The sequence below is a fragment of the Prenolepis imparis genome, unplaced genomic scaffold (assembly GCF_030444845.1).
Source record: "Prenolepis imparis isolate NDT839.2.m4 unplaced genomic scaffold, iyPreImpa1.0 SCAF_11, whole genome shotgun sequence".
NCBI lineage: Eukaryota > Metazoa > Arthropoda > Insecta > Hymenoptera > Formicidae > Prenolepis > Prenolepis imparis.
Window position 1 is genome coordinate 6,934,783 of NW_028141169.1, and position 27,755 is coordinate 6,962,537.

At 37.4% G+C, this 27,755-nt stretch overlaps 1 protein-coding gene across 14 annotated transcripts in view; it reads left to right on the top strand.

Annotated features, from left to right (window-relative positions):
- LOC145942609 (ELAV-like protein 3) overlaps window positions 1–24,299 on the top strand; it is a 47,850-nt gene extending 23,551 nt beyond the window's left edge. For 5 of the 14 annotated variants that reach the window (XM_083049500.1, XM_083049498.1, XM_083049501.1 and 2 more), the window contains 7 exons: window positions 9,781–10,016; window positions 11,532–11,635; window positions 12,184–12,337; window positions 14,148–14,186; window positions 16,179–16,437; window positions 19,593–19,634; window positions 22,589–24,299. In XM_083049500.1, the coding sequence (XP_082905626.1) occupies window positions 9,821–10,016; window positions 11,532–11,635; window positions 12,184–12,337; window positions 14,148–14,186; window positions 16,179–16,437; window positions 19,593–19,634; window positions 22,589–22,913 (1,119 nt within the window). In that variant the 5' untranslated portion in view covers window positions 9,781–9,820 and the 3' untranslated portion in view covers window positions 22,914–24,299. Of the gene's footprint in view, window positions 1–4,128; window positions 4,890–9,780; window positions 10,017–11,531; window positions 11,636–12,183; window positions 12,338–14,147; window positions 14,187–16,178; window positions 16,438–19,592; window positions 19,635–22,588 lie in introns of those variants that run through there. The other 9 variants (XM_083049496.1, XM_083049495.1, XM_083049502.1 and 6 more) reach the window with 9 other exon arrangements.
- Window positions 24,300–27,755: the final 3,456 nt, after the last annotated feature.

Below are 27,755 nucleotides of genomic sequence, written 5' to 3' on the forward strand. Positions count from 1 at the left end.
GCGTTTTACCACGGGGTAAAATCGTAGCGAGGGTAAACGAGAGACGAGTATGAGCGAGTGAGAGAGAGGAAAAGGGGGTGAGAAGGGAAATGGCGGAGAGAGAAGAGCGTATATATATATATATATATATCGGGGTTCATATACCCCCAGGATAGCTGCAATGTTCCACCGTGCCACCGACCAATCAATGCTTCTCCGCGCCTCTGTCTATCCCTCTTCGATGCTTCCCACACATCATGTGTACAATATTGCCTTGTAGAAACGCGCACGTACGCATTTGTGACGTATGCGTATTATGTGTGTGTATACATAACATGTCGCGGATGTATGACGACCACGTAATCGTGTATTGCTCGAAATAGGAAATATATAATAAATTTATTACGTGATCGCAAAACTCGTTTGCTTTGCGATAAATTTACATTTTACATGGTTATTGAAAAATTAATTTATCACGTCTCTGATGATCTGTTGAATTTAATTATGCTCCGCGAATCTTGAACTACGGACAAATAAACAGAGAAAAAGGAGAAATTTAGTCTTCTCATTAAGTCACTTTTACGCAGATCTGTTGCAGGATATAATGATATATATTAAATTTAAACTTAATTGAAATTAAACGTAAATATCAATAATTATTATATTAAGTCAACGATTATCAATTATCTGTAACTAATTATGATAAGTTACTCATTGGGATTTTAATTAAAGCACACACTTCATGCTTTACCGATGACTTTTTTTTCCTGCAAAAAATGAGCGAGAAATTAAGCAGATGATCTTGGATTGTTACACGACGTTGCACGAATTAATGAATTTTGTTTGAGAAAAAAAAATACAAAAAAATTCTTCAATATTTCAGCGCAAAATTTTAGTTTTAAAGTTAGAAATAATTCTCAGACATTTAAATCTAAATATATTACAAATGGAAAAAGTTTTATTCCGAGTCTTTATTAAAATAATTTCAGTTGATAAGTGCATTATATTATGCATTTGAATAGGATTTGAATAGCGAAGTAAAAATGACAGAATGTCAAAGTTGCAAAACTATTTGCTTTTGTCACGCTTAACAGACTATTACAGAACTTGTACGGTATCTCTAAATACTTTCGCTAATCCATAATCACGGATGTTAAAACTTTTTCGCTAGTTGCTATCTATAGATGTTTACTTACACGCGTTAAATAAAAAAAAAATTAATGTAATCGCGCGCAAGAACGCAGTCATTATTTTTTTCTGCAAACAGCAGGCTCTTATTAATTATGTATTTATATTTTTAATCCTTTGATCGATATCAATGCGACTAAAATATCTTTACCGATCTATAATGTTTAAGTTCCTACGGTTTTCTTTATAAAACTCGATGCTTGTAAATGTTAAAACAAGTAAATACGTTGCCTAAAACATCAATTACATACAGATATTTATATTCTCGAGAATGTAATTATACGTTTACAGGAATAGAAGCTAAAACTATCTCGTTATTAAATCAAACATTTTGCATGATACTATATTCGCTCGCCAGTGTTCTCGGTACTTCTAAATAACTTTGTTCTACCGATGTAAGGCCAAATCGATTTCAAGTCGGAGGTATCGACGGAATCTCGTTAAGGGTTCGATGACCTCAGAAAAAGTTGCCGGACGGAATTATTGTTCCCGAGGTATAGCCCCGTATAGAATTATACTCGTGCCCGCCGTGCCAGATCGATGATGCCGGGGGTCTACCCCCGAAAAACGTAGCTTCGACAGCTGGATTGTGACTAAACTAAAGAGGGTGAGAGGTCTGCGTTTGTCGACAGGAATGATTCACGGGTTCGCCACGTGACCGGCGTATTTTTCGCATTTTTTAATCAACCCCGTTGAATAATCCTAGTATTTGTCTTATACAGATTTAATATTTGCTTAGCTATTTTATCGTAACGTGTAGACTGCAATGCGGACCGCTATATTAATAGCCAATAGATTTAAATCAGCACCATCATATGATCAATAATTTTGTATTTATTTTGAAAATGTGCTATCAATTATATAAAAAATTTAATAGTCAAATATTTCTTTTCAATTTAATAATTATTAATATTATAGCCGTTGGGAGTAAAAGATTAGATCTTTTTTAAGTCAGTTGGCCGGTTGAATGGTTTAAAAAGAGCTCATGATTTCGAGGGGAATTTGCATGCGCGTGCAATAATACGCATAGCGTACAGGCACATACGCTTACATATATACGTTGCTTTTTTTTCTGCATATGTTTGGCATCTGTTGTTAACCGTGCCCTAGTCTAAACTTTAGCTCCTTTTGTTCTCCACCTTGACCAAACGTTATAGATTCTCCGGTGACGACGCTCAGCATTAGGTATGGTCATGGGCGCGACCCGAGAGATTTCTTCCCATTCTTTTCCGTGATCGCGTTACAAAAGTGCCCGATTAATCTCAAAGGATTTTACTTCTCAATGTGAATTATCTTTGCGAATTAATTCGTTAAGACGCGGGTCAGAGAGACGCGAGTAGAGTAGCTTTTATCCAACCGCTTTCAATCCTGCTGCTTTCCAACTCTTTCGCGAATTTTGAATAAAATTATTTAATTTACACGATCGATCGTATCACATTGTTACTCCCTCGTAAAAATATGTATTTTCGATGCTCGTCTTGATTAGCGTTTGTTGCGCTTCGCGCGGCGGAAATAAATTTTCGAAAGCATTGATGCACACACGCAAACATCGTTCATTGGCACCGTAGCCAAGTCTTACTCGGTCCATTTCGTCAGAGAGAGCCGTATTATAATTTCAGGCAGTAATCATTTTGGAGACCGAGCGGCTCGAGCTAAGGTCAGGGATGCAGCTACTTCGATTCGTTTCCCGCGATTATACGCTTCGCAGGCGAGAAGTATGATACTTCTTTCGCGAAATACAGAGTGTCGATCAAATTTTACTTTTATCTAGGTGTATAGCCACAATATCGCGAACTTTGACGTCGTTACAATTAATTGGATCCTTATACGTTGTTCATGAATAAGAAAGAAATCTGATTACTTCTATATCAAAAGCTAATCTCGCGCTTTTCTATTTTTTTTCAACTATTCTTTCAAACAATTTTGTATATAAAGAGACCAATTATTAATGTAAGTGCATTAAAAATTTATTTTAAAAAATTGATAACTGATTAAAACGATATCAATTTTCATAGGATACCTTCTTCTTGACATATTTTCTGATATCTATCTAGGATGATTTTTTAAAATATGATATCGTGTAAAGGTTGTGCGGTTTTCTGCGAACTTGTGATCAAGAACGGACGGTGTAAAAGACGAGAGGGAAACCCTTATCTCGATGCGATACTGTAGTGTTGGGAGGGTCAAAAACCTTAAAGGGCCAGTAAGGGAAGCGCAATTGAGATTTGAAGTGTGTACATACACCTTCCTTTTGTGCAGAACTAGGTTGATGAAACTGGATCGAAAAGATTTGCAATTAAACGCAGACTTTTGCGTTAAAAAAACTTTCAGTTTCTTCTTACATATACTACGTAATGCTCGGGAATCTTCAGTTTTATATTTGCATATACATAACATATATACATTTTATTTATAAAATTATATACATTTTATATATAAATATATACATATACATATAATGTAAAAATTTTTTTTTATTATTACGTATATCTGTAATGCAAGGAATGTAATGTATAAGATGTCATAAAATTTTCACCAAAAATTCTCACTAGAAAAATAAAATACATATGTATATATTTTTTTATTTTCCTTGCATTAAAGATATGTAATAATAAAAATGATTTTTTACACTTTTTCACTGTGTACGAAACACACTTTTGTTTGTGTACGAAACATTTATTAAGTTTACTTTGACACGATTCGATCGATCTGTCAAAATTATGTGAAATAAGTTGCATGTGCAAGCAAATGAGATTCTTGCGATTATTTTGATAATAATTTGCATAGCATAGAAACATAAGATTGTGGGTGCTTGTCAAATTTAAATCGAGTCGAAACCGCGAGTATTCTTTGCAAGTTCGAGTAATCGATAAGTTTGAAGAATAATGGAAAGTATTTTTCGTGTATATTTCAAAGTTAGTATCATTAATATATGCAAGCTTGTCAAGTTTTTGTGACGTGCAAAAGCGAATCACGGGCGAAAGAAAATCCATGATACGCTCTCGCGGCGCGCGGCGACGCGTCTATCTGAATAGGCGCAGTTGAGAATTGAGAAGCGCGGCCGAGCTCGACCGAGGACGGCCGATGATGGCCGAGTGTTCGCGAGCCGCAAGCTTCGAGGCGAGCGAGGCGTCTAGTCTCTTCGCAGCCTCCGCCCGTGTCGCGTCGTTCTTTCCGTTTCCTTAGTCTAGTGTTTCAAACTTTAATTTTCTCGGCCATCTTCGCGCAACCCTTCCGTCCCCGTAAAACGCGCGCGCGTTAATCACACACGCATTAATATTCGCACGCCGGGCAAAACTCCGATCCGAATCGCGTTGTTCGCCTCCCCTTTCCCCCCTCCATTCTACACCCCCATTTTCTCGTCGTCGCGTCAGGTCTCTTACGCCGAAAGCGCAGCCACCGTCGCCGTCGATGTCGATACGAGACCGTCGCCCGTCACGAAGTGCACCGAGGACGGTCAGGCGGTGTGCATAAATGCCGGTTTACGAGGGCTCGCGCCGTACTTTTCTTTCATTGATTTCCCCTTCCGTTCCGGGCGGTGGTGCGAGAGCAGTAGCGTGATAAAAAGTGTACATTAGCGGTGGTGAGAACGAAGAAAGGTGCCGCTTTTGAAAAGGCTTGCACTGCTTGCACTTTGGTGCTCCGTTTCGGTGTGCGTCAAAGAAAGGAAGGACGAGACAGACAGGCACGTCAATAGATCGAAAAAGGGAAGACGCTAACAGGTACTAAACGAAAAATAATTCTTTAAATTAGGGTTCAGGTAAAGGCAGACCTTCGCTGGTAGTGCGAGAGAGTCTCAACGACCCCTGGGAAAATGCATCGATTATTGCAAAGAGAAAGAGAGAGAAAGGAATAGTCGATTCGCCGAAAGAGACAGGCAAGGTATAAAGATACACTTGTCGTCGCTCACGTTCCCGAGATCGGCGTCTCGAAAGCACGTGTCATCGTCGCGTCTTCATTTCGCAACCCCCTCATTTATACCTATGCGTATACGTTATACGTGCGTGCGTACGTTCTTTTCGCGTTGATATACCCAGCCATCTCTCTCGCGTCTCCCTCGCCGCAACTCTGAAAACTCGCCGTCTGCGTTTACGCGCGCGCTCGTACTTGCGTATATACGAGCGGCTTTTTCGCGCGCGCGGAAAGGGGCGTACGCGCGGGAGGGGTCACCCTCAGAAACGCGCAGGGACGACGGTAGGAAGGGGGTTCTCATAGAGCGCCGGGTGCGCGAGAGAGAGAGAGAGAGAGAGAGCGAGGCACACAGGGACCGAGGAGCCGCGCTCGTATTGATCGGCCCCGGCCACGCGATTTTCACGATCCGTCGCCATGGCCACCTGGCCACCGGCCGAAGATCGTATCTCGCGACGTACGTGCTAATCGAACTTTAACCCGCGAGGCCGCGAGGTCGATTAGGCACTTAGGCGCAATGTCCGTCCTTGTCGAGTCGCGCGACGATGACATTCTCGACCTGGAGAATTTTTTTTCTCAACCCTCTGCGTGTCCAAGTTCTCCCGAAGGGCATCTTTTCTCGCGAGTCGCGTAATATTCTCCCATATGCTTGGTTTTCTCGAAAACTAGTTCTGATCGGGTCGCGAATAATTGATAATTTTATTACTACTGTATTTCGATAATTATAATTGTCGGATAATTCGAATTAATAGTGATATTTAAACGAGAAATTAATTTCAGTCGCAATCGGGGGCAGAGTTATAAAATTCTTACGATGATCTAAATTCTAAATAATCGGATGTTGTTATCTCTTGCCACGCGATAGGGACGTTGCTAAATTGAAATAACAAGGTAGCATTTACCAGAATAAAACAGTATTTCCGTTCTATCGATTTCGCCTGATCGATAATCCCGGGTTGTTTCGAAATAACTCATCTAGTTTCCCTTCGTACTTTAATAAAAAATTCGCAAAAATGTTATTTATAATTACTTATTTTTAATTGATACCTTGTGAAATATCTGACAATATATACATATAAGTATAATCAAACACACATGTATGTAATTTCATATTTGACTAATTTAGTTTGGTGATATTGAAACATATAAATATAATACACAACAGCTTCAAAAACTGCTGAATTTTTCAAACTACTTTGAATCATACATGAATAAATTATGACACAAAATTTCATCATAGATGAAGATTTTATTAAAAAATTATATAGAATTGTGTTATTTAATTTACTGTTTAGCTCATTATGAAAATTTTAAATTTAGAATTTTTGATCCCCCACTGGACAATCCCTTCGTAGGGCGCATATCCCCGGCATTACATCCAGAGTTTCGTTGGAGGGTCGTCCTTACGACTGCCTGCCCTTCCCCCCTTTCGATGCGTGCACTTTTGCGCGTGCTCGCGTAGTCGCGTCCATTGTCATCCGATAATGACAGAGCGGAGGAGATACGTCTAAAAATTGGATCGGTGCCGCGCGAACTTTCCCGACCCGCGACAATGTGGCCGGCCAACTCGGCGACTCCTCTTATGCCTTTGGTATTGTTGGGTCCGAAAATATATCGCGATGGCGAACGCCGAGCGCGGATCGATACCGAGGAAGATGCCGGCTTACGATAAGCGCACCGCGACTATTCAGCCTTTGTGAGCGGCGCTTTTATCGTCTGCGTTCGTAAGCAAAGGGAACGTGAACGAGAGAGTAAAAAAGAGAATAATCGACTGTTTTCTATCTAACGAACAGAGTTTGTAAAGTCATTCCCGTAAGATGCAAAAAAAGCTTCAAGCCTGTTTTTTTCATCTGCAATTTTATTAATTTTATACCATGTTTTATATTTCGAAAGAATTAATCGGAAGATATCTCTAACAACGTTTAATAAGCGAATTTATCAGTCTTTCTGGAAATTTCATACAACGGACGTTGAAGTAATTTGAGATTATTTGTCGATGATTCACGCTTGAAAACTGACAATGAGTGTACCATTTCTTTTGCCATACTGTGTTTGCAAAGTCATCGTGTACACATTTATATGATCGAGAATTTCAAGTATATTATCAATTTTTTCAGTTAGATTCTTTCACCACAATATTTTTTCAGTTAGATTCTTTCACCACAATATTTGCGATTGTAAATCGATTTTTTTAAACAATGTAAATCTCTTGTATTTATTACAAATTCCATAAATTTTGTTATTCGAATAAATTGAGAAGCATCTTTCAATTTTATTATAAAAATTTGTAAAAATATAGACTCGCTTTTTCTTTGAAAAATTAAATTGAAAGGACGTTTAAATCAGAGTCCCCGTTTATTTATTATCAACTGCATATATTATTATAATATATACAAATTTTTGATACATATTCGTTTAATTATTTCTATATTGGCGAGATACGTATAATCTTTTTAAGTTGAGACTTGTATGCAAATTAATAAGACACGTCAAACCGCTGACCGTCACTGCATTCTATGCGTTACACGAGGGAAGCATGACATATCACTGTCCAGTATACAATCGTATTTCCATTTATGATAGCGTATATTCAGTCCATTTCGAAAACTCGAGGGCCGGTCACTCTCCGCACGCGCATAATAAAAGCTATCTGTTACCTCACGACATCGCGGGCAACTCGTTTTAGGGTAGCCACGAGTCATAGAGAGAAGGGAGGCTTTAAGGACAGCTGATCGTTACGCAGGAAGGAAAAAGGGAGAGGAGAACAGAGGCGCGTATAGGGAAGGGAACTTAAAAAAAGAAGAGAGAGAAAGAGAATTAAAATATACGGTGGCTCGTGCCGACTGATAAATGTGTCGCCGCAGCTCTATATGTATGTGTGTGTAACTTGCCTTAACTATGAACACCATAGCGTCACCCTACAGTAGCCGCACCACAGTAATTCTTCCCTTCCTCTCTCTGCCTCTCTTTTTTTTCGCTTTTGTTTCTTCCTTTGCGTTCTGGTGTACCGGGTGTACTGCTGGAAAGAGGTGACTGGATCGTCCTTGATCGATCTTGGATTCGTCAATAATTTGTCTAACTTGGCTTGATATTATTTATACTTATTCTTCACGTTTCAATTTTACAATTTTCGCGAAGAATAACAATAAATAATTTCAGGTTTTTCTTCATGAATTTTATCGAGCGCATTTTATTGTATCTAGTTGGGAAGTTAATTAAAATTAGGAATTAAATTCTTCCTGGATGCGCGCATAATCGAATGCTCGAGTTTCGTTAAAGACATTTGTCTCGACATTTTTGTGTTAATATAATTTTATTTTGAAGGCGCATTTTAGCAACGTGATTTTAATTATAGATATAACTCAGAATTAATTGCTTCTAGATGGTAATAAGGTTCTGGATGGCCGACTGCTATTTAAATGCATAATTTACTCAGAAATAGAGCGGGTGGTGCAGGAAGCATTTCCTGCTTTTAATTTACGTGTCGGTGAAGGGTTGCGGTTAAAAGAAATTAATAATTCTGCCGGCTCAATGACATCTCTTTAATTATCTTCAAATGTCGAATTAAACTTTCATTACGAAAGATTTTTGATATTCAGAAATCTTTTATAACAATCTGCTTTGAATCACCATGTATGTACGTAGGTTTATTTAGCACTCGGTGTGCTTCGAAAGTTTGGACTCGAAAGGGTCTCCAGCCCTTTAAATGACAACGAGGGTCGTCGGCCCTTTTAAATTACCCGAGTTCGAATCGGACGTTACCCCAAAAGTTCTCCTGTCGCTCTTGTTCCTTTTATGCTTGTGTATTTGGAAAGTCATAGTCCAGATTTATACACGATCGAATCTCGAGTGTTACAAATTTTTTTTAGTTAAATTCTTTCTTCACAATATTCGTAGCTTTAAATTGATTTTTCTAATAATCTCTACATAAAATAAAACTTTTATTATATTTATACAATTTCGTACATTCTTTATTGCAGTAAAATGAAAAAGCACTCTTTTCATAAATTTATTAATTATTATAACAAAAATAAATACAAGCTCGCTCTTTTTTTTTTTAGAAAAAGTTAAATTATATTATTTAGATCGATAATTGACGAGACGATTTATTGATTATGATATATATTTCCATGTTAATTATTAATTGCAATACATATATACGAGAAAAACTTGTTTAATAATTTATTAATTTATTATTAATTGTAATGTCAAAGATAAGATGATTTGCGCCAGTTTTGCTTTGTAGAATAAAGGCACTTGTTCTTGTGCCGAGTTCATGTGAATAGATTATACAAAAACTCGAGGCCACATACTGGAGCTTTCAAATGTCAAAGAACGTCTTGTGCATCATTGTTTTGATATTACGCGTTTTTACGTCCTTCAATATTTTCATCGTGTTTACATCGATGCTATGTAATTTCTTCCACTTGCGACGAACTCGCCGTTTCAATATTTTGAAAGCGAAACTTTCTGGAATTTCTTTTAATGCCTGTAGTAAAATATGCAGACTCAGCGATATCATAAGAAATCCACAATATATTTAATATTTATTGATGGAAATACGTTTTAACACATACAAATATGTGTGTTTGTATGTATGTATGTGTATGTTGTAAGGGAGCTGTTATAATTATATAATTGCGATGCTGATTATTTATCTATGTAGATTGCGAGTTCAATGCGGTGTATCTTTTCTTTTTGCAGATTTCGTACATAGTTAGAGACGATTCGTTAGAGGATTGCAATGATGGCGAACGGAATGGACACAGTCGTACAACAAAACGGAGGATCTACCCTCGGACAGACCTCGCAGGAGGAGTCAAAGACGAATCTCATAGTAAATTATTTGCCGCAGAGCATGACTCAGGATGAGATTCGTTCTCTGTTCTCTAGTATAGGCGAGGTCGAGAGCTGCAAGCTAATCCGTGATAAGCTTAGCGGTAAGATCAGCATTCTTATTGTATCCTTTCTTTTCGCGTTAAGTGTTTAGACTCGAGTCGACAAACATTAAACGCACCGTCTATTTTAAGATTGATGTAAATTTAGTTTTGAGTTCTAATCAGATGTATGCGACGTATCGATATTAGCAAAACTTTGAAAACTCAATTTGCATCTCAAAATGAACGATTTAAATAATTTTTGACATTTTCTTTTTTATCGTGATTTTCTAGATTTTTTTTATTATATATACAATCGAGTTTGATTACACCGATTTAAAGTGGTACAAAGATATTGCCTGCTGAATACAAAGTATTGTCGTGTAAAAAAAAACGATTTTAGAAAAATGAACTCTCGACGATGTGAATATATTTTTAATTTATAACTTTGAGGAGAATGATTCTTTTCCTCTAAAATTATATCTTTTTGCATTTAATCCTCTAGTACTGCTCAGTACTAACTCATTTTGCTTATATAATGCTATCCATAAATTTCTGATCATTTTGCGCAGCCTATTCGTATTGATCCGTCACATCGGATATGCATAATCTTAACGTAATTCGGATCCCTACGTGCATGCCGGGTATATTCCGTGCAGTGGCAAAGACGAGCACGTGTATAGACGTGCGACGCTATTTCGAGCCGCCGCGAAGAGAGCGGAGGCGGCGTTTGGTTTGAAGATTTGCCGCTTTATGCTCGACCTCACCATCACGGAATCACAGTATCGTGCCATGTCGTTCATCGCCTCGTACTAAACGCGTTTAATAACAGGACAATTCTTTCCTCGTTTCGCTGAAAAAACTATAATTAAATTTTCTTTATACTTTTCGTTGTTATCTCCATCGAGAACACAATTGACAGTATCATCATAACATCATAATGAGAAAAAATTGCTATAGCGAGAAGTTTTTTCTCAGATTTGTTATTTTAATAAAAACAATAAATATAGAATATAAATTCTATATAGAATATAATTTATAATGTGCCGGATTAAATTCCTAAAGTAATAATATTCGGTCTAAAATTAACTTTTTGGTACATCTTGGATTAAAACGTTTTGGAGAACGATAAAAAGGAATTGATATTATTCTCCTCGCGCAGAGTATAAAGCCAAAAAATAATTCACTCGAGTATTCTCGCAGTGGTCCGATGCTTCAGGCATTTCGCCAACTACTCGTTGATATATATGCCACTACGCCATTCATAAAATTGATTCCGACGCGTATCGAAGAAATTAAAGTCGGCATTACGCGTTCAACTATTTCTTCAATGCGATTCTATTTCAGCTAATAGATAGACGCGACGAGCGAACTTTGAAACTCGACATAGAGAGAAACGCAGAGAGAAGTTTAAGAGCTAAAACTATCGAGACGTCGGCGATGAAATGAATTTCTGTCACTTCTTTCTTACGAATCACATACACGCATAGCTTGTATCGATCAATCTATCTGTCGAAGATAAATCCGGTGTCACGAAATATATACGAAATTTATCGAGCCGCGTGTTTCTGTTTGTAGGTCAGAGTTTGGGTTACGGTTTCGTCAACTATCACCGGCCTGAAGATGCCGAAAAGGCTATAAACACGCTCAATGGTCTTCGTTTACAGAACAAAACCATCAAGGTGAGTAGAGCCTTTAATGCAGTCCCTGAGTTCATGTCTTTTATTCAATATTTCTTCCTCGCGTAATCCTCGTAATAAAAGGATTCCTATCAAAATTTTCGACAATAATTCAATAATTTCTTAAAAGATTAAAATCATAATTATTTATTAATTTACAATACAAAAGAGCGATATTAATATAGAGATCTGTGTCAATGTAATTTTGAATTTAATATTTTTTTTCATCGATATATTCGAAATCAATCTAGTCTATTTTTCGATGATTTGTAAAGCGATATATGTCCGATTTCTAGAATGCTAAATGCATCTACGCGAGCGTGTAAAGCGGCAATGCAGCAATATAAATAGGTTGGCCTGGATTCGGTTTTATCACGCGCGAACAAGAATAAAGCGATGATTATCGCCGCGGGCGCATTTTTTGTTCTTACTCTATAAGCATTTCGGCGACATTTATCTCTCGTCGATTATAATTCGCGATTATATTAATAAAATTGTCGGAATTATAAGAAGATATATTATATTTCGGGACGCATTTGTTTCGCTTCTAGGTATCGTACGCGAGACCGAGCAGCGAGGCGATCAAAGGTGCGAATTTGTATGTTAGCGGCTTGCCGAAGAATATGGCGCAGCAGGATCTGGAGAATCTCTTCAGTCCTTACGGCAGAATTATCACGTCGCGAATACTGTGCGACAACATTACCGGTAAGTCCCATGCAAATCAGTCTGTCGATTTTTCTTCGCGAGCTTTCCACAGTGAATTTTCATTACGAATCAATTTGTCAATTTTGTCAATTTTTTTGACAATTTTGTCAATTTTTCGATCGCTTGTCAATTTTTCTGTTTGACGCGAAATGAATTAATATACAAACAAAAATTCGACAGATCGTCGCACGTAATTATCATGTAAAAAATATTTCTGCGATTTGTCCGAATTCTCTTATATCGGGTTTTTTCGTCGAGTCAACTTAAATTCGACTTCTTTCACTTGTTTCTATTTACTCTGAAGCGAATCTTTCGCACAAGAGTAAAATCGATGTACCTATATTTAAGACAGCGATGAAATTGAAAAAAAAATTATATACATCGATGATTTTAAATAAAACTATGATGCGTCCAGATCAGGTGCGTAGGCCATGGGGTTAGAATTATTTGTAGGGTGGGTCGGTGCGCCATAAAGACAACGAAAGTGCGAGTAAATAACTCGATGAAATGTGTGTGATAGCGATACGATAAAAATATTCCAAGCAAGTGAACGAGACCGTAATCGTATCAGTTTCACTTCATTATGTTTTCTTTCGCCTGTACACACACTTTTTCACACGTTTTTCCTCATTCGAAGAGCACAAACCAACAATTTCACGAGTACAGCTTCGCATATTTGTACACGCATCTTCGTTCTCGAGGGGAGCTATTGTCTATCGATGAATACCGAATCAAGTGTCCCTCCCCGAGTTATTTCTCGCTTTCAGTTGATCCTTTCTGAGCTGGATATTTTATTTGCGTTTTTAATTTATTTATTGCAAACGCCCCTCCCTGACCAGCCCAGATTGCACGCACAAAGCCTCATGGCCACCGCCTCGATCTTAATTTTGCGTTTCCTGATCGCGCTCACTTTTCACCCTCTTCCATTCTCTCACGACATTTTCATCTTACCTACGTCGATCGTTCCCATTATTATTATTACCTCGTTATCCGATCACCAAGCTTGCTCCGTCATCTCCAAGACTTACGTTTGATCGAAACATTGCTTTCGTTTCCCTCCCATAAAAGTGAACATGCGCGATACACCAAATTTTTCCCTCTTTAACACTCACGCTTTTTATATGATTAGGAAGATGAAAAATAGCGTAATTTACACGCAGTCCGCTCGCCCCTTATTCGCTCCATGTTTATTTTATTTAAAGCGATATCGCGTTTTTTTTACCTTTATTAAAGGCACGAAGGCGAACATTAGTTGCGAAAGCAACGATAAATAAAGCGTTAAATAATATAGTCAAAGTAGAATGAAAGAGATCTGTTTATTAATGTAGAGTTTTTCGTATTATTTATTAGACCTTTATAATTTTCTGTGACACATTAATTTTATATTTTTTATATTATCTATTTATATGTAAAAGAAAGACATTGTAATATTTCTTATCGATTTGTCAAATGTGTAAATTATTATTCAGATTAATTTATCAAAGTTCTTGCATCTCACACATTGTTGGAAATAAATAAAATTTTGCACCATTTGACTTATTGTAAAAAATTTTGCAAAAGTTAAATTCTTTAGTTCAAGTCGTGAAAGTTTTTTTTTTTTAATTTAAAAAATTGTTTTACATTTAAACGCGCGATTGTCGTTGCTCTTATTTTGCTTCTTATGTTGCGTCTCTTTCGTTAACCTCTTCACCTCGTCTTCTCGCGAACACGTTTTATTCCCCAAACCGTCGACGAATCAGGGGCGAGCGAATCGCGTGTAGTGCTGCCAGTTGGATTTTAACGAGATATGATTTTTTCCGTTTCTGTTTAGTACGACAGTTTGTGACCGGCGGCGGAGACAATTTGCCCGGTACGTAACTCACAAATCTCTTTTTTCTTTTCCCTCATTACGTCCTTCTAGCTGAAACGAAAAGCAGCCAGGTTCTTCCGATCTGCGATGCGCGCGTCTCTCGTCTGCGCGATTTCGATTTTTTTCTTTCTTTTTTTTCTCTTTTTTTTTTTTGATGTCTTCGTCATGCACTTTATTTCAGTGTCGCCGTCATTGTTAATGAAACATTAACGCAGTTGTTGAAGCACGAACGCGGTGCAGTCGAGCATCGAAATCGAAAATCGATTTATATAACACGCAGGGTAAACATCGTCTCTTAAATATAAAATTCATGCCCGTTTATTAACAGCGACGGCGAAAAATTATTAAATTAATTAAAATCTTTAGCCAACGACGGCATTTGACATATTTCGGCGAAAGACTTCAAAATATTTTATTATTTTAGAAAAATGTATTTACAAAATGCGTTCGGAACGAAATTTCACGACCGTCAAATATGGGGAGAGATGACGAGAGAAAGATGCGTCTTTCATTCTCGTCGTGCAATGACGGAAAACGCGCGCATCCAATGCATCCCTCCGAGCGCCATTTTTGTTTCTTTACGCTTTTTGTCATTCGTTATGATTATGATTTGCTATTACGATTTCTCGATTATATCTACGTATGTCCACAATGAAATATACTCGCTCTTTCTCTCTCTTTTTATCACTTTTTTTTATCTCACTTTCTCATTCTTTTTTTTTCCTTCATTTCTGTCTACCCATTATTAATCAGTAAACCGCGATGATGAGATACAACAGCAAAATAGAGACTCGAAAGAAAGACAAAAAGACGTCCACACGACAATAAATGTATTGTCGGTGTGTTTGTAAAGAAACGAATCTGCGCGCACCGAACCACTCGCTTTGCGTGTATGTGTGTGTGCGTGTGTACAATTTTTATAATAAAGATAAATTAAATTACAATTAACGATCAAATAAGCTGTTGACATTTCTCGCGCGCGTATGCAAAGACACAGTGCAAATCGCATTTTTTTTTCACCGTTACGAGTGATAAGCAATTGTATTCGCAATTTATTGCTGTGCGATTAACGATATGCGAATACACGAGAACGTGCACTGCAATTTGTGAGATGAACGATGTTGCTCATGTCATATTCAGGGTGAAGCGTGACAAGTGAATGTTTTTAAAGATATTAATGATATGAAAACATATTATTAGGTAAAAGTGTAGTATTTTAGAGCACATATTTTTGTGTATTTAATTTTGTTTCTATGTGAAGCCGCTAAATAAATTTTGAAATTAACAATATTTTTTTATATTTATTTGATATTGATTTGCATCGAATGAATAATCATGGCGCTACTAGATTCATTTGAATGTGACTAAATTAAACATATAGATTAAAAATATATAATTTTATTTAAAAAATATTGGTTTATTATTTTATGAAATTCTTTTATGTTTAATAGTTACATAGAAAAAAATTAATATATTCGAAATGAAAGTTTATCTCTTTAAAAACTTGAATTTTGTCTAGTAACATACTTTTATTATCAATATTTGTAAAAATATTTGCTTATCACGTCTATCACATCTTACTCTACATATCAGTAGCATTATATAGTCTGTCAAACGTACAATGGAGCGATAACTGTCGCGTTATACAGGAATTATTAACTGGTTGAGAAAGCCAGTCAAAGACACATTAATAATATCGTGTAAATAACAAAAAATAAACGTAACAGAGATGACGCATCGCAAAGATAACAAAGATATTATCTTGAATCGGCTTTATAAATATCATAGCTTTTTATCTTCGTTGTTTTTTTCTTTCGCGATCTCTCACTATAGTCTCCATATTAAACTGGAAAAAAAAGAAAAACGCGAGAAAAGATGCGACAGAGATCGGATAGGACCGGAAACGTCCGACAAGTCGAACGTGATCGCATCTCGCAATAACCAGTGATGATCTTGTGTGTTCCGCCGATCTTCTCGGCACCTCTCGAACAGGCCTGTCGAAGGGCGTCGGCTTCATAAGGTTCGACCAGCGCGTCGAGGCCGAGCGGGCGATCCAGGAGCTGAACGGCACCATACCGAAGGGCTCGTCCGAGCCGATCACCGTCAAGTTCGCCAACAATCCAAGCAACAACAACAAGGCGATACCGCCGTTGGCCGCCTATCTCGCACCACAGGCCACGCGGCGCTTCGGCGGGCCGATCCACCATCCGACCGGCCGCTTCAGGTACATTCCACTGTCGCCACTATCCAGGTACCTACTCGCCTCTACTCGCTCTACCCAAGGATTCTCTCTATCTCTGCTCTATCTCTTACTCTTTTTCTGCCCCCTTCTACTTTGACAGCTTTCGTTAGATTTTTTCGTTAAGAATTACTCTGTGCGATCAATCAATGCGGTTGTTATTAATATGGTATATCGATGTTGTCCGGATCGGTGAGCTTCAATGTACATACACAAATATCTGGATTAAATACCGCGTTGATCGCGCATCGTCTTCTCGCTTTTCTTCTTTCTTTTTTTCGCTTCTGTTTCTCTATCGATTGATTTGTCTGATGATTCTTTTCTTTCGTTATAGATTGAATTCTCTCTAGATTGAGCTATTTATCTACTTGTCCGTGGATCTTTCCTTATTCATCCATTTATCTATCCAATTGCCCGTTTATTTCGTTACTTATCTATTTATCTATCTATATCTATTGGACGCTACTTGTCTTTTCCTTTCTATTTTCTCTCTCTTGACACACACACGTAGACATCGTGCAAACACAAATACTCAATTAGATCGATCGTTCGTTCATATATAAACTCGCTTAGAAACTTTGTTATTCTGATAATAATTTAGCATCACAAAACATAGTATAGTTTTTTGTTATTTTTAATATGACGAGGAAAAATAACTAGCAGAAAATGCACGATACATGAGTCGCTTTGATTTGAAAATTTTCATAGATAGTATATATTAAATATATATGACAATAATTAAAATAATAAATAATAATTTACAAATTTTGTAATAAATTAATAAATTAATTATACAATAATAGAGATTTATCTGTTATTTATTCTGTTATATCGCTTTTTAATTGTTTAATTAATCGGTCAAAGCGAGTTGATTGAAAGCAAAGCACGTGATAACAGATATATTTGCTGATTGAACGATCAATCGATTGTAAACAATCATCGTTATCTCTACATCGTACGTTATTCAGCACAAAGCTCCTCCTGTAACAATTCTAACTATGTGCGCATTTAACATGTTCCTTATTTGAAGTTCTGATCGAGCACATTCTTCTATTTTGCCGAAATTATCCTACTTTTGTGTTACTTACACGATAATCTCTAAATACGGTATTTTTTTCGTATTTTTGTTTAATTATATGAGAAAAACAGTCGCCGCGTAATATTTTAAAAAGTATATTTTTTTCATTATGATTATTTATCGCTTAAGATACACAGATGCGTATTATTTTTAAATTTTGGTTACACAACTAGAGTTACGTAATTTAAAGGCGAGGAATGGAAGATGGACGAGCAAAAGTTCGCGTAAAAATATGTTTCGGAGCAAAGAGTCGTATTAGTTCCATTTAGAAAGGTCTTTTGTGTCTCGCGCGATCGATACATTTCTATTAAACTTGCATATCGGCGAAACAATTTATCGAGGCCGATGGAATCGAAGGGGATGTGCACCGTTTACCAAATAATAGCTCTATAGTTTGCTAGATTTTTCCAGATAATAGTTCAATAATATCAGTTCGATAACTTGGCGCGCATAATAAGAAACACATCGGTTGGAAACTCTCCTTTATTATTTGTACTTGTTACGTTTCTTTAATCAATTATAGTAATTATACTTTTCTATCTCTCTTTTATTTCTCGTACTTGGCAAGGCCAGCGATCAGTGAATCTCATGAGGCAAACGTGTACAATCTAATAATATCGTTATTCGATCGAAACATCGAATGCGGAGAAATAATGCAATAGTGCAAGTTTGATTTGAAAACAAAACTGATCCTTGGCCATTCTCGAAATATGGAGGAGCAAAACATGCACAACAGTCTTACGTTCTGTATCAATACTTGTCGTCAAACTTGTAATAAACTGTTTAAATTATTGTATTGCAAAATCATAGTAGAGATTTTTTTATAATTATTCGAATGACGACAAATATCAGTTATAGAATCAAAGACTGCAATGACACATCACAAGTTATCATCTCTCTTTCGTTTCGAGCCTTTCATATAATACGCATAAGTCACGATGCTCGCTACCGATATCTATTTACATAATAGTATACGTGTATATTCGCATAATTTCGTTTATTAATACGAAAAAGACGATATACATGCATTGCACATCTTCATTGATCGCACACGCTAGGTTCGTTTGTATGTCAGACTCGACCTACAGAGTTACCGAAATTCTCCACGAGACTCGTGACAGACATGGATTATTTGGTTCTTTTATCAAGTACAAAGCGTTAACCGAGTGTAACTGCGCTTTGCTATCGCTTTGTCTCTTATTGTCCTATTTCCCTTCCAGCACAAAATGTGCGACACAATAATTACTAAACTGTCAATGTTAAACGAAATTGATTTCAAACATTGACTTTAGAGTCGAGTAGAGTAAACCTAATTTCCCATAATTTATATAATATGCGCAAAAGTAACAATATTTTTTCGTATTTAATGTCGATTAGATCTAGATCGTTTCAGACTTAACACAAAATGCTCTTCTTTATTTCTTAAACACATTTTGTAAATGTTTCGAAAATTGTGGTAATAATATCGAGCTTATTATATTTCTTTCTTAATTTTTTCATATTGAGATGTTTAGAAAATACGATTTAGGTTTGATCTGAACAGTATTTATCTTAGCCGCGACAAATAATCTTTTGGCTTCCTCTCCCAACAAAGAGAATCGAAGTGATCTGAAAAAATAAATTTTAATTTTTTGCCGTATATATTATGTGAAAAATCAATATCTTCTCTAAATCTATATCTTTAGATTATTTAAACAAATTATTTACTTTTTACAGTCTGATCGCGTAAACATTATTTATAAAAAATGTTATATTATAAATTATGTTAAATTTTAAAAAATGTCACTATATTATTCTAATTGTAAGATTGTATATTATCTTTTCTGATATCGCTAAATTAATTTTAACATCGAAAGAGTTAGCGGTAGAATAGATGTTTATCGCAAATCACTTCGCTTTTCTAAGTCCCGCATTGCATCTCCTCCATTGTGTTTCATTCGGGGTAAAAATGCACCGCTATATAGGAATAGAAAAATGAAATACGATGGCATAGGAAACGCCCGACTTATCCCCCAACTTATCCCCCGATTTTGGCTCGATCCCGGAGTATCTCTCTTCTTATGTTGTTCTTTTTGTGTTTTTGTTTTAGCACTGGCAAGGCCATGCTTGCCATTAACAAAGGCTTACAGAGGTCAGTATTTTTTTCGTTACTACCACTACGTTTTCCACTCCTGATTTTTATTTAAATTTTCTGTTGTGTGCTTCGTTCTCTTTCTCTCTTTCTCTCTCTTTCTCTTTACTATCTTTTCCTTCTTCGACTCGTTACGAATTCAATATATCTAAGGTATCGTGCAATCATTTTATTATTAAAGCGAAGTTAGCAAATTATTCATAATTATTACTTGAATTTTTTAAAAATCATCTTTGTTCAGTCTTGTATGTTCTTACATGGAAAATTTTTCAAGAATATATATTATTCAGATTTGTCATCAATTCCTTTCATGCAATCATAATTTCGTAACGGGGTCCCAATATTCTTTGCATTTTCCATCACTTTTGCATTTTTCACGCCATTTTTGCTTCGACTTTTATTTGATTCAGTTGCAAACACAATGGTAGATATATTGACGTCACGTTTTCTTAAGTTTCGCAACCAAGCTTCCTTGGTTCCCGTCGTTCTTACATTTATTTATATAGTTGCAATCCTTTAGTAATGATTAAACTGCTGCAGTATTTGCCGCCGCAGTACTTGCAATGGCTATATATAACTATATAAAATATTTTAGAATTGTATTTTGTTTTTCTACTCTACAATTTTCATACGATTTCGAGAGAACGTAATTACATATTATCGAATTGTCATGCCTTTTCAATGATAAATAGAGAATATAAATTTTACGTTTTATTGTAATTTAAAAAATAATCTTTCACGTAAGAATATTATAATTTAAAAAAAGCATTTCTTGATAATTTTATGTAAAATTCTCTTTACAAATAATAATTTCGTAAAAATGAGCGATTTTATCTTCGGGAATAAAAGAATGAATTTTTGTAGACGTGTGTAAAAAGAGATTTCGGCAGATACTTATACAAGTGTACATATTATATGTATGTACATATAAATAACGAGATGAACTCACACGCAAGCAACGTGATGTTTCCTCATTTCCTAATTCTTATAATCCTGTCGTTTCTTTTTTTTTTTCAATCCTCCATACATACACTCGCACAATTTACACACATACACACACAGCATTAAATCAGATACGTGCACGCGATCGTACAACCATCCGATGCACACGTTTTTGTATATAGGTACGTAAAAAAATACACGTTTACTTCGCGATAACGTATTAATACATACAACGTGATGAATGCATACGTAATTACTGTGGCCTCGGCATTATACTGACAATGAGTACTCACCGAGATGTGCCCTGTTTTAACGCGGCTTGTGACGTCAAGTAGGTACGTAGATACTTTTTACAACTGTAAATATCCCTTAACATTTATAAGCGCCCACGTATGGGACGTGTGTACTTTATCCCTGTCTTCTAAAATCTCGTTTGTCTATTGAACAATACTGTCGCACATTCAATAATGAATTAACGTTAACTATAGAATGTCATCCAAGGAACTGGCTTGCGTTGCAAGAAACACGATTATTTTATCTATGATCCCGCGCGCATGTGAATGCATGAATGTGAAATTAATATACCTTTGTCCGACTTTGCTTTTTTCTCTAAACATATTATGTTATATTCTATATTTATAAAAAATGCATGGCTCAAAAAATTATTCTAATTATTGATTAGAAAATCGATATTTGGTTAGCGCGATGTATAATTTTCATCTGTTTATATAAAATATAATCGAGTGACATTTCTTCGATTTTGTGTAATCTTGCTACTTAATTCTTATGTGTTTCTCCTTTTATATTTACTCATATTTTCATAACTATAATTTTAAACAATCATCATTGTTTATTTACTAAAGTCCGTCTGTACTCTTCTTAATATTTTCCTTATTTCCTTTTTCTTAAAGCACAAATTTGTTACACATGTACATAGAGATTTGCATATGATTGCTCAATGTTCTGTGATCACCATTTACACAGAATGTAAAATACGTTGATAAAATGTAATTGTTGAAATAAATGTCGCTCTTTTTTTATAATGCGCGCAGCTTATATATAAATGAATTAAAGTCATTTATAGAGTTTTACAATTAAATAAAATAGATCAATCTTTTTCATATAAAATACAATAATATCAAAGATGTACTTTTAAAGAAACAAAATTTGTAAAATATTTATTTTCAATCTTTCTAGACATTTATGTGTATATAAATGATATTTGCCCGCTTACATATCACTTATATCATCATTATTTCTTACATATCACTCATATCATTATTTCTCATGTAAATTATATAAAATACGAAATCAATTGTTCCGTAATCTTACATAATTTTTCACCTTTTGCCAATATCATATGTAAATGTCTGCGAAAGTACAGTTTATGTAAATAAAAATATCGAATATATCACGCGAAATAAATGTTCACACCGATATATTCGCATCTTTACACATTTAATTTCATTGGGATTGCGATATACTGTGCGAGTAGCGTATAATGTAAATCTTACATAGATTTAACTCTTTTTGTTCAGAAAAGAAGATATAGTTTCAGCAAGTACTATTTATAACTTGAACTGAATGGTGCTCAAACGTTCTCTCGTGAAACGTGATACAATAATATAAAACAAAAGCGAAACATTTATATACAAATTTATATTCAAAATATTTAAATCACATAGTGAAATATCTTCATTTATGCTAAATTTTAATCTTATAAACATCCCTCTCTGTCATAAATATCAAATTTTATAATAATTGCGAAAGAAAAACATTTCTAATGATATACTTAACGAAATTTTTGCAGCCAAAAAATGCATTTTTTGATCCACGAGAGAGATCGATTCAGTGTATACTGAAAAAATAAACACAAAGAAACGTATACTCGAAAAATAATGACGTTTCAGCATCGTTCGTTCGATCATTCGTCGCCTCCGCGGCCGTCATTGTCAGCCGCCACCGGGGCTGACGATGTCCGTTTAATCATCGGCCCGGCCACCGTGTTGCAGGTACAGTCCGCTGGCGGGCGACCTCCTCGCGAACTCGATGCTGCCCGGTAACACGATGAACGGCGCCGGCTGGTGCATCTTTGTGTACAACCTCGCGCCCGAGACCGAGGAGAACGTGCTCTGGCAGCTGTTCGGGCCGTTCGGCGCCGTCCAATCGGTCAAGGTCATACGCGATCTGCAGACGAACAAGTGCAAGGGCTTCGGCTTCGTGACGATGACCAATTACGAAGAGGCGGTGGTGGCTATACAGAGCCTGAACGGCTACACCCTGGGCAACCGCGTGCTCCAGGTCAGCTTCAAGACGAACAAGAGCAAGGCGGCGTAGGACGAGCAACAGGCGGCAGCGGCGGCGGTGGCTGCGGCTGCAGCCGCGGCAGCGGACGCGGCGGCGGTAGCGGCGCCGTACCATCATCGTCGCCATCGGCTGCTACGTACTGCGGCGGTGGTACAGCTGCCGATGCCGATGCCGGCGAGTCATCTTTACAACAAGCGGGGACCTGGCCAGATACCGGGGGTTATCGGTGGCAACAACAACATCCACAGTCACTTGGGCGGCGGTGGCATTTTTCATGGAGGAGCCAAGGGCCAACGGCAACCGTTCCTTCAGCGCCTACCGTCGCGCATACACGATCTCACGCGGGCGATCGAGATGGCGGTCTCGGGAGCGGCGAACCCGGTAACGCAGCAGCAGCAACGTCAGCACGCGCAAGCCAAGCAGACCTCCCTGAAGAGCAGCAAGCCCAACAACAACTGTCAGGCCGGCAGCAAGAAGCTCCAACAGAGCGAGAAAGCGTAGTTGCGAGAAGTGTGTATGTGTGTATGAGAGAGAGAAAGGGAGAAAGAAACGAACCGTATGCATGTGAAAATGAATGAGGAGAAGAGGAAAAATTGAAGGGAGAAAGGAACGGGAAAGGTCGCGCGAGAGATAATTAGGAAGAAGTGGGTAGAATCGTTTCGACTGTCCGATACATAACCGTGGAACTGTGCGTGTGGAAAGCTCGAGGGAAAATAGGGAAAGGGTGGAGAAAAAAAAGTACACGATATTAAGCGAGCGTTCGTGTTATCTCGTTATCCTCTCGTTCCTCTCTGTCGCATTTCTGTGTTCGCGCTTGGCCGCGAAAGACATCCTCGGTGTTCCACTATTATATTGACATAAATAAAATCGTAATTTGACAAGGAGGACGAGAGATCGAAGTCGCGCTTTTGCCTTCGTTTCACGTTCCTCTACGATCATCGATATAGACGCCGCGAAAGTAGGAAATTTTATTCCTAATCACTTTGAGGCATAAAGTCTCCTGCTCATTTGACTCGCGAGGATAAAGGGACGATAATATAAAAAAAGGAGGAACGGAAGGAGGGAGAAACGAAACGGAGCTCGTGTTAAGTCTTACGTGACCCTCGCACAGTGACCGGTCGCGGGTCCTGTATATACATATTGTCGATTTATATGTATATGTACGTAAGGGCGCTTGTGTGGACCACGTGGTGTCCGCGTGCGTAAAATGGACAAGGTAAAAAAGGAGAGCTCGAGGAAATAGGAAGCGCAAAGACCGAGATGTGAAAGAAAGAGAGAGAAAGAAAGAAAGGGCTTTCCCTAATATTATGACATTTGACGATGCGTCGAATGCCTCCGCCGGGCACTTTGGCCAATTTTTTTCTTTTTTTTTTCTTTATTTATATATATATATATTTTTTTTTTTTTTTTTTTTTTACTTAACGTACATCCATGACCGGATTAGTCACGACGATATCGGGCTGTGAGACTGAACCACTCGTCACAAACACACAAGCATACACACACTCATACACACACACACATACACATATATGTACACTTAGAAGAACGATCAATAAAATGCGCGACAGTTAAAGAATGGCGGGCTGTCGCAAAAGAACATATTTCGGACTTCTCGAGACGCGTGAGATTAAGACTCATCGCGGGGAACACGTGGATCACGTGACAGTACCTCGCGCTTCCTGGTTGCGAACGAGATATGAAAGAAAGTGAATGGATGAGAGAGAGCAAAAGAGAGAGAGAGAAAGAAAGAAAGCAAACTAGAGGGGAGTATAAAAGAATGAAACCTCAGAGAAACACTCACACACAGTGCTTAGTAGTAGGTGGTTATACATACTCGTTTTATGTATAAGTTTTAGAGAGTATTAGCGTCGTGTGGATGAAAACTGAAGAGAGAAAGAGAGAAACAGATCAGGAATACAGAGGGCACGAACGAAGGAAAGGAAAAGGGACAGGGATGGAGAGGGGATTAGAATCGATTTTTTTTTTTCGCAGAAATCCGTAAGAGCGAGGAACGGGTCTGATTGTTATCGGGGCTCGCATCAAAGGTACCAATTAATTGATTGTTGAATTGATCGCGTGAAAAAAGTCGAGGATTTGGGGGGAGGGGGTGAGTCGCTGGAAAGAGATGATACATAAGATATTGGGGCAGGGCTCGCACTCAGTTCGAAGGGGCACGATGTATGTGTACTTTAAGGTAAGCCTAGTTTAATTAAAAAAGAGATGTTACCCCGTTTATATGACGAGAGCATCGAGAGAGTACGTATTTATTCCCGGGGCTGTATTGTATGTGCTCCCCGAAGGTGGAAAGGGGTGATCGATAGATGGCGAGGGGCCGCGGTTACGAGGAGAGATCGCGAAGCGATACCGCGTGCTAATAACTGTGTAAAACACTTGTGCTAGTCAGTACTCAGGTGGTCTCCATCGTAACGTATCGCTTTCCTTTTCTTTTTCATTTTTTTTTTTTATAAAACGTACTTATTAGGTAGTAAAAAAAAATTGCGCTTTCGCAGAATCGGGTTCTCTAACTCTCGACAATTATCCGCGAAGGTGCACCGTCCGAGAGGATGTGTTTTACGATGTTATGCAGCTTCACGGCTATCGATCCTTTTACAATCTCCGAGAGATTCTTGTGCGCGCGAACGGGACGAATCTCACAAGAACGGGTTCCTCTTATCTCTTTGATAGGAATTAAAATTAAAAATTAAAAAAAAATATTTCTTTAATCTTCGCGTATATTTATAATAACTTTTACTTCACATTTATGATATGTAAGATATAAATATTGAGGCGCATATAATCGCTCGAGCATCACGTTTGATTTTACGCTTTTCGTCGTCATTTGATATTGCACGTTTCGACGGAAAATGTAAACATTGATTATCAATGCAAACTGTATTGTTCTTCGAAATGGAAGAAAGAACATACATATATACTTACGGCATTCGTCATTTCGTCTCTATCCTGTAAAGTGTCGTTTCGAAAGAATCGATATTATCAGCAAAATATATTAAACATTTACGCGCGGATTTAATTTTCTTCATTCTTGAAATCCCGAAAGGGAAATATATTCTTCGAGGACGGTGCACACACGAGTATGTGATACACTGATTAATGACAAAATTGGTCAACGTTCGATCTCAGGTCAGATAGAAAAAAAAATTATTCATCTAGTCTACGTGCAACCTGACGCGTCGTTGGTGTCGCGATATTACGTGCTCTCCTCGCGTAAAAGAAGAAGATAAATGTCGCGCGGAAGATGCTTAGCACAGCAAAAGTGGGGAAATTAAAGGCGAACGCGATGACGAGTGTTAAATAAAACGATGCGGGACAATCTTCTCACGTTCGTTTCGCGCAATCATTGAGCCAGCCTTTTCGAGTGAATAGATATTCAATTACGAACAGGAATTGTCTCTTAAATTATTATTTGCGAGCAGTTCGTCACTCGGGAAATTTATTAATATTTATTATTTCTCAAGATTCTGTACGCATCTCAAGAACATTCTCTATAATCTGTGAGTAGCTGAAATCGCTTTCCTGAAATGATAACAATCGCGTGGATAATCTCCGACCGTGTAGAGATCATTTTTCCAAAGTGATTTCTCCCGCGAACGATCTGACACAGCTCTGGATAATTCTTGATTATGCATGTCATTTTCGCGAGATGACTTTTGAGGATCTCCGTGGTTCCGCGAAACATGATACGAGCGTGAGAATACGAATCGCATGTACTTAATTGCAGGTGAGGCGACACTCGGGCTTAAGGGCTAGAATTTAGTCAAGGAAACCAAAACGGCGTGTATAAAACACATGTGTATTGTCCTCTATTTATGTGTACCTTTTTCTGTCTAGTCCGGGAGTCAGGGGAGACGCGATGGAGGGCGGAGGATGCTGTGTGTTTAACCCTTCCTTCTCTCTCCTCGAAAAAGTCTGTCTCGCCACTCCCATACGCGAGTATTGTGGTTTTTTTTTCAAAGATATTGCTTTATTTATTCACGGCCGTCGTCGATTCGCGCGCGAAATCCTTACTTGAGGAAGGACGCCGGGTCTCGGCGAGAGGCGGCAGGATCTCGAACATTAGTGCAAATTAAAGCGTCGACGAGCATTTAAAGCGTCGTCGCATAAGCGCAAACTTAGTAACTCGCTGATCGGAGGATGTTCGAACGACGATTGGTCTCCCTTCGTTATACTTATGATTAATTATTCGCAATACTATTATATGGATGTGTCGCGATAATGTTCGTACGAAATAGTTTTTCGATTCAATTGCATTATTTATAAAAGGGCGAACAGTGAGTTTTATTCGCGATTTGAGATACACTTGTGTGTTTTATCGCACACGTGAGACGCTATTAGAATAAATACGAGGATTAAATGACAAATGCTGGACATGCATTAATGCCCACTCGAAAGTGCGCATATATAATCGGCAGCTATATATAATACGGATATATAAGAGATGAATCGTATCTCGATAGCATCCTCTCGATATCAGCGAGGCGTCCGTTTTTTCGGACGTTTCTCTCATATTGTGTACGATTATATATATACCATTATAACAATTATTCTTCTCTTCTCGCTATTACCGTATTATAATTAGACTTATTATTCTGGTTACTATATTATTATCGCCATCGTCATTGTCTCTCATTATTATTATTATTATTATTATTAATTATTATTATTATTACTTATGATCGTGTATATTTTCTGTGTCTCTCGTCTAGTAGCTACGTGTAACCTTTAACGCCTCATTACTTAATTAATTCTTGTAGAGAAGAGGCTACAAAAAAATACTTTACAGTCACTCTTCACTTGCTCTTCACTTTAACATCGCTCTACTGTCGCCACTTTCTGCCACCCGCTCTATAA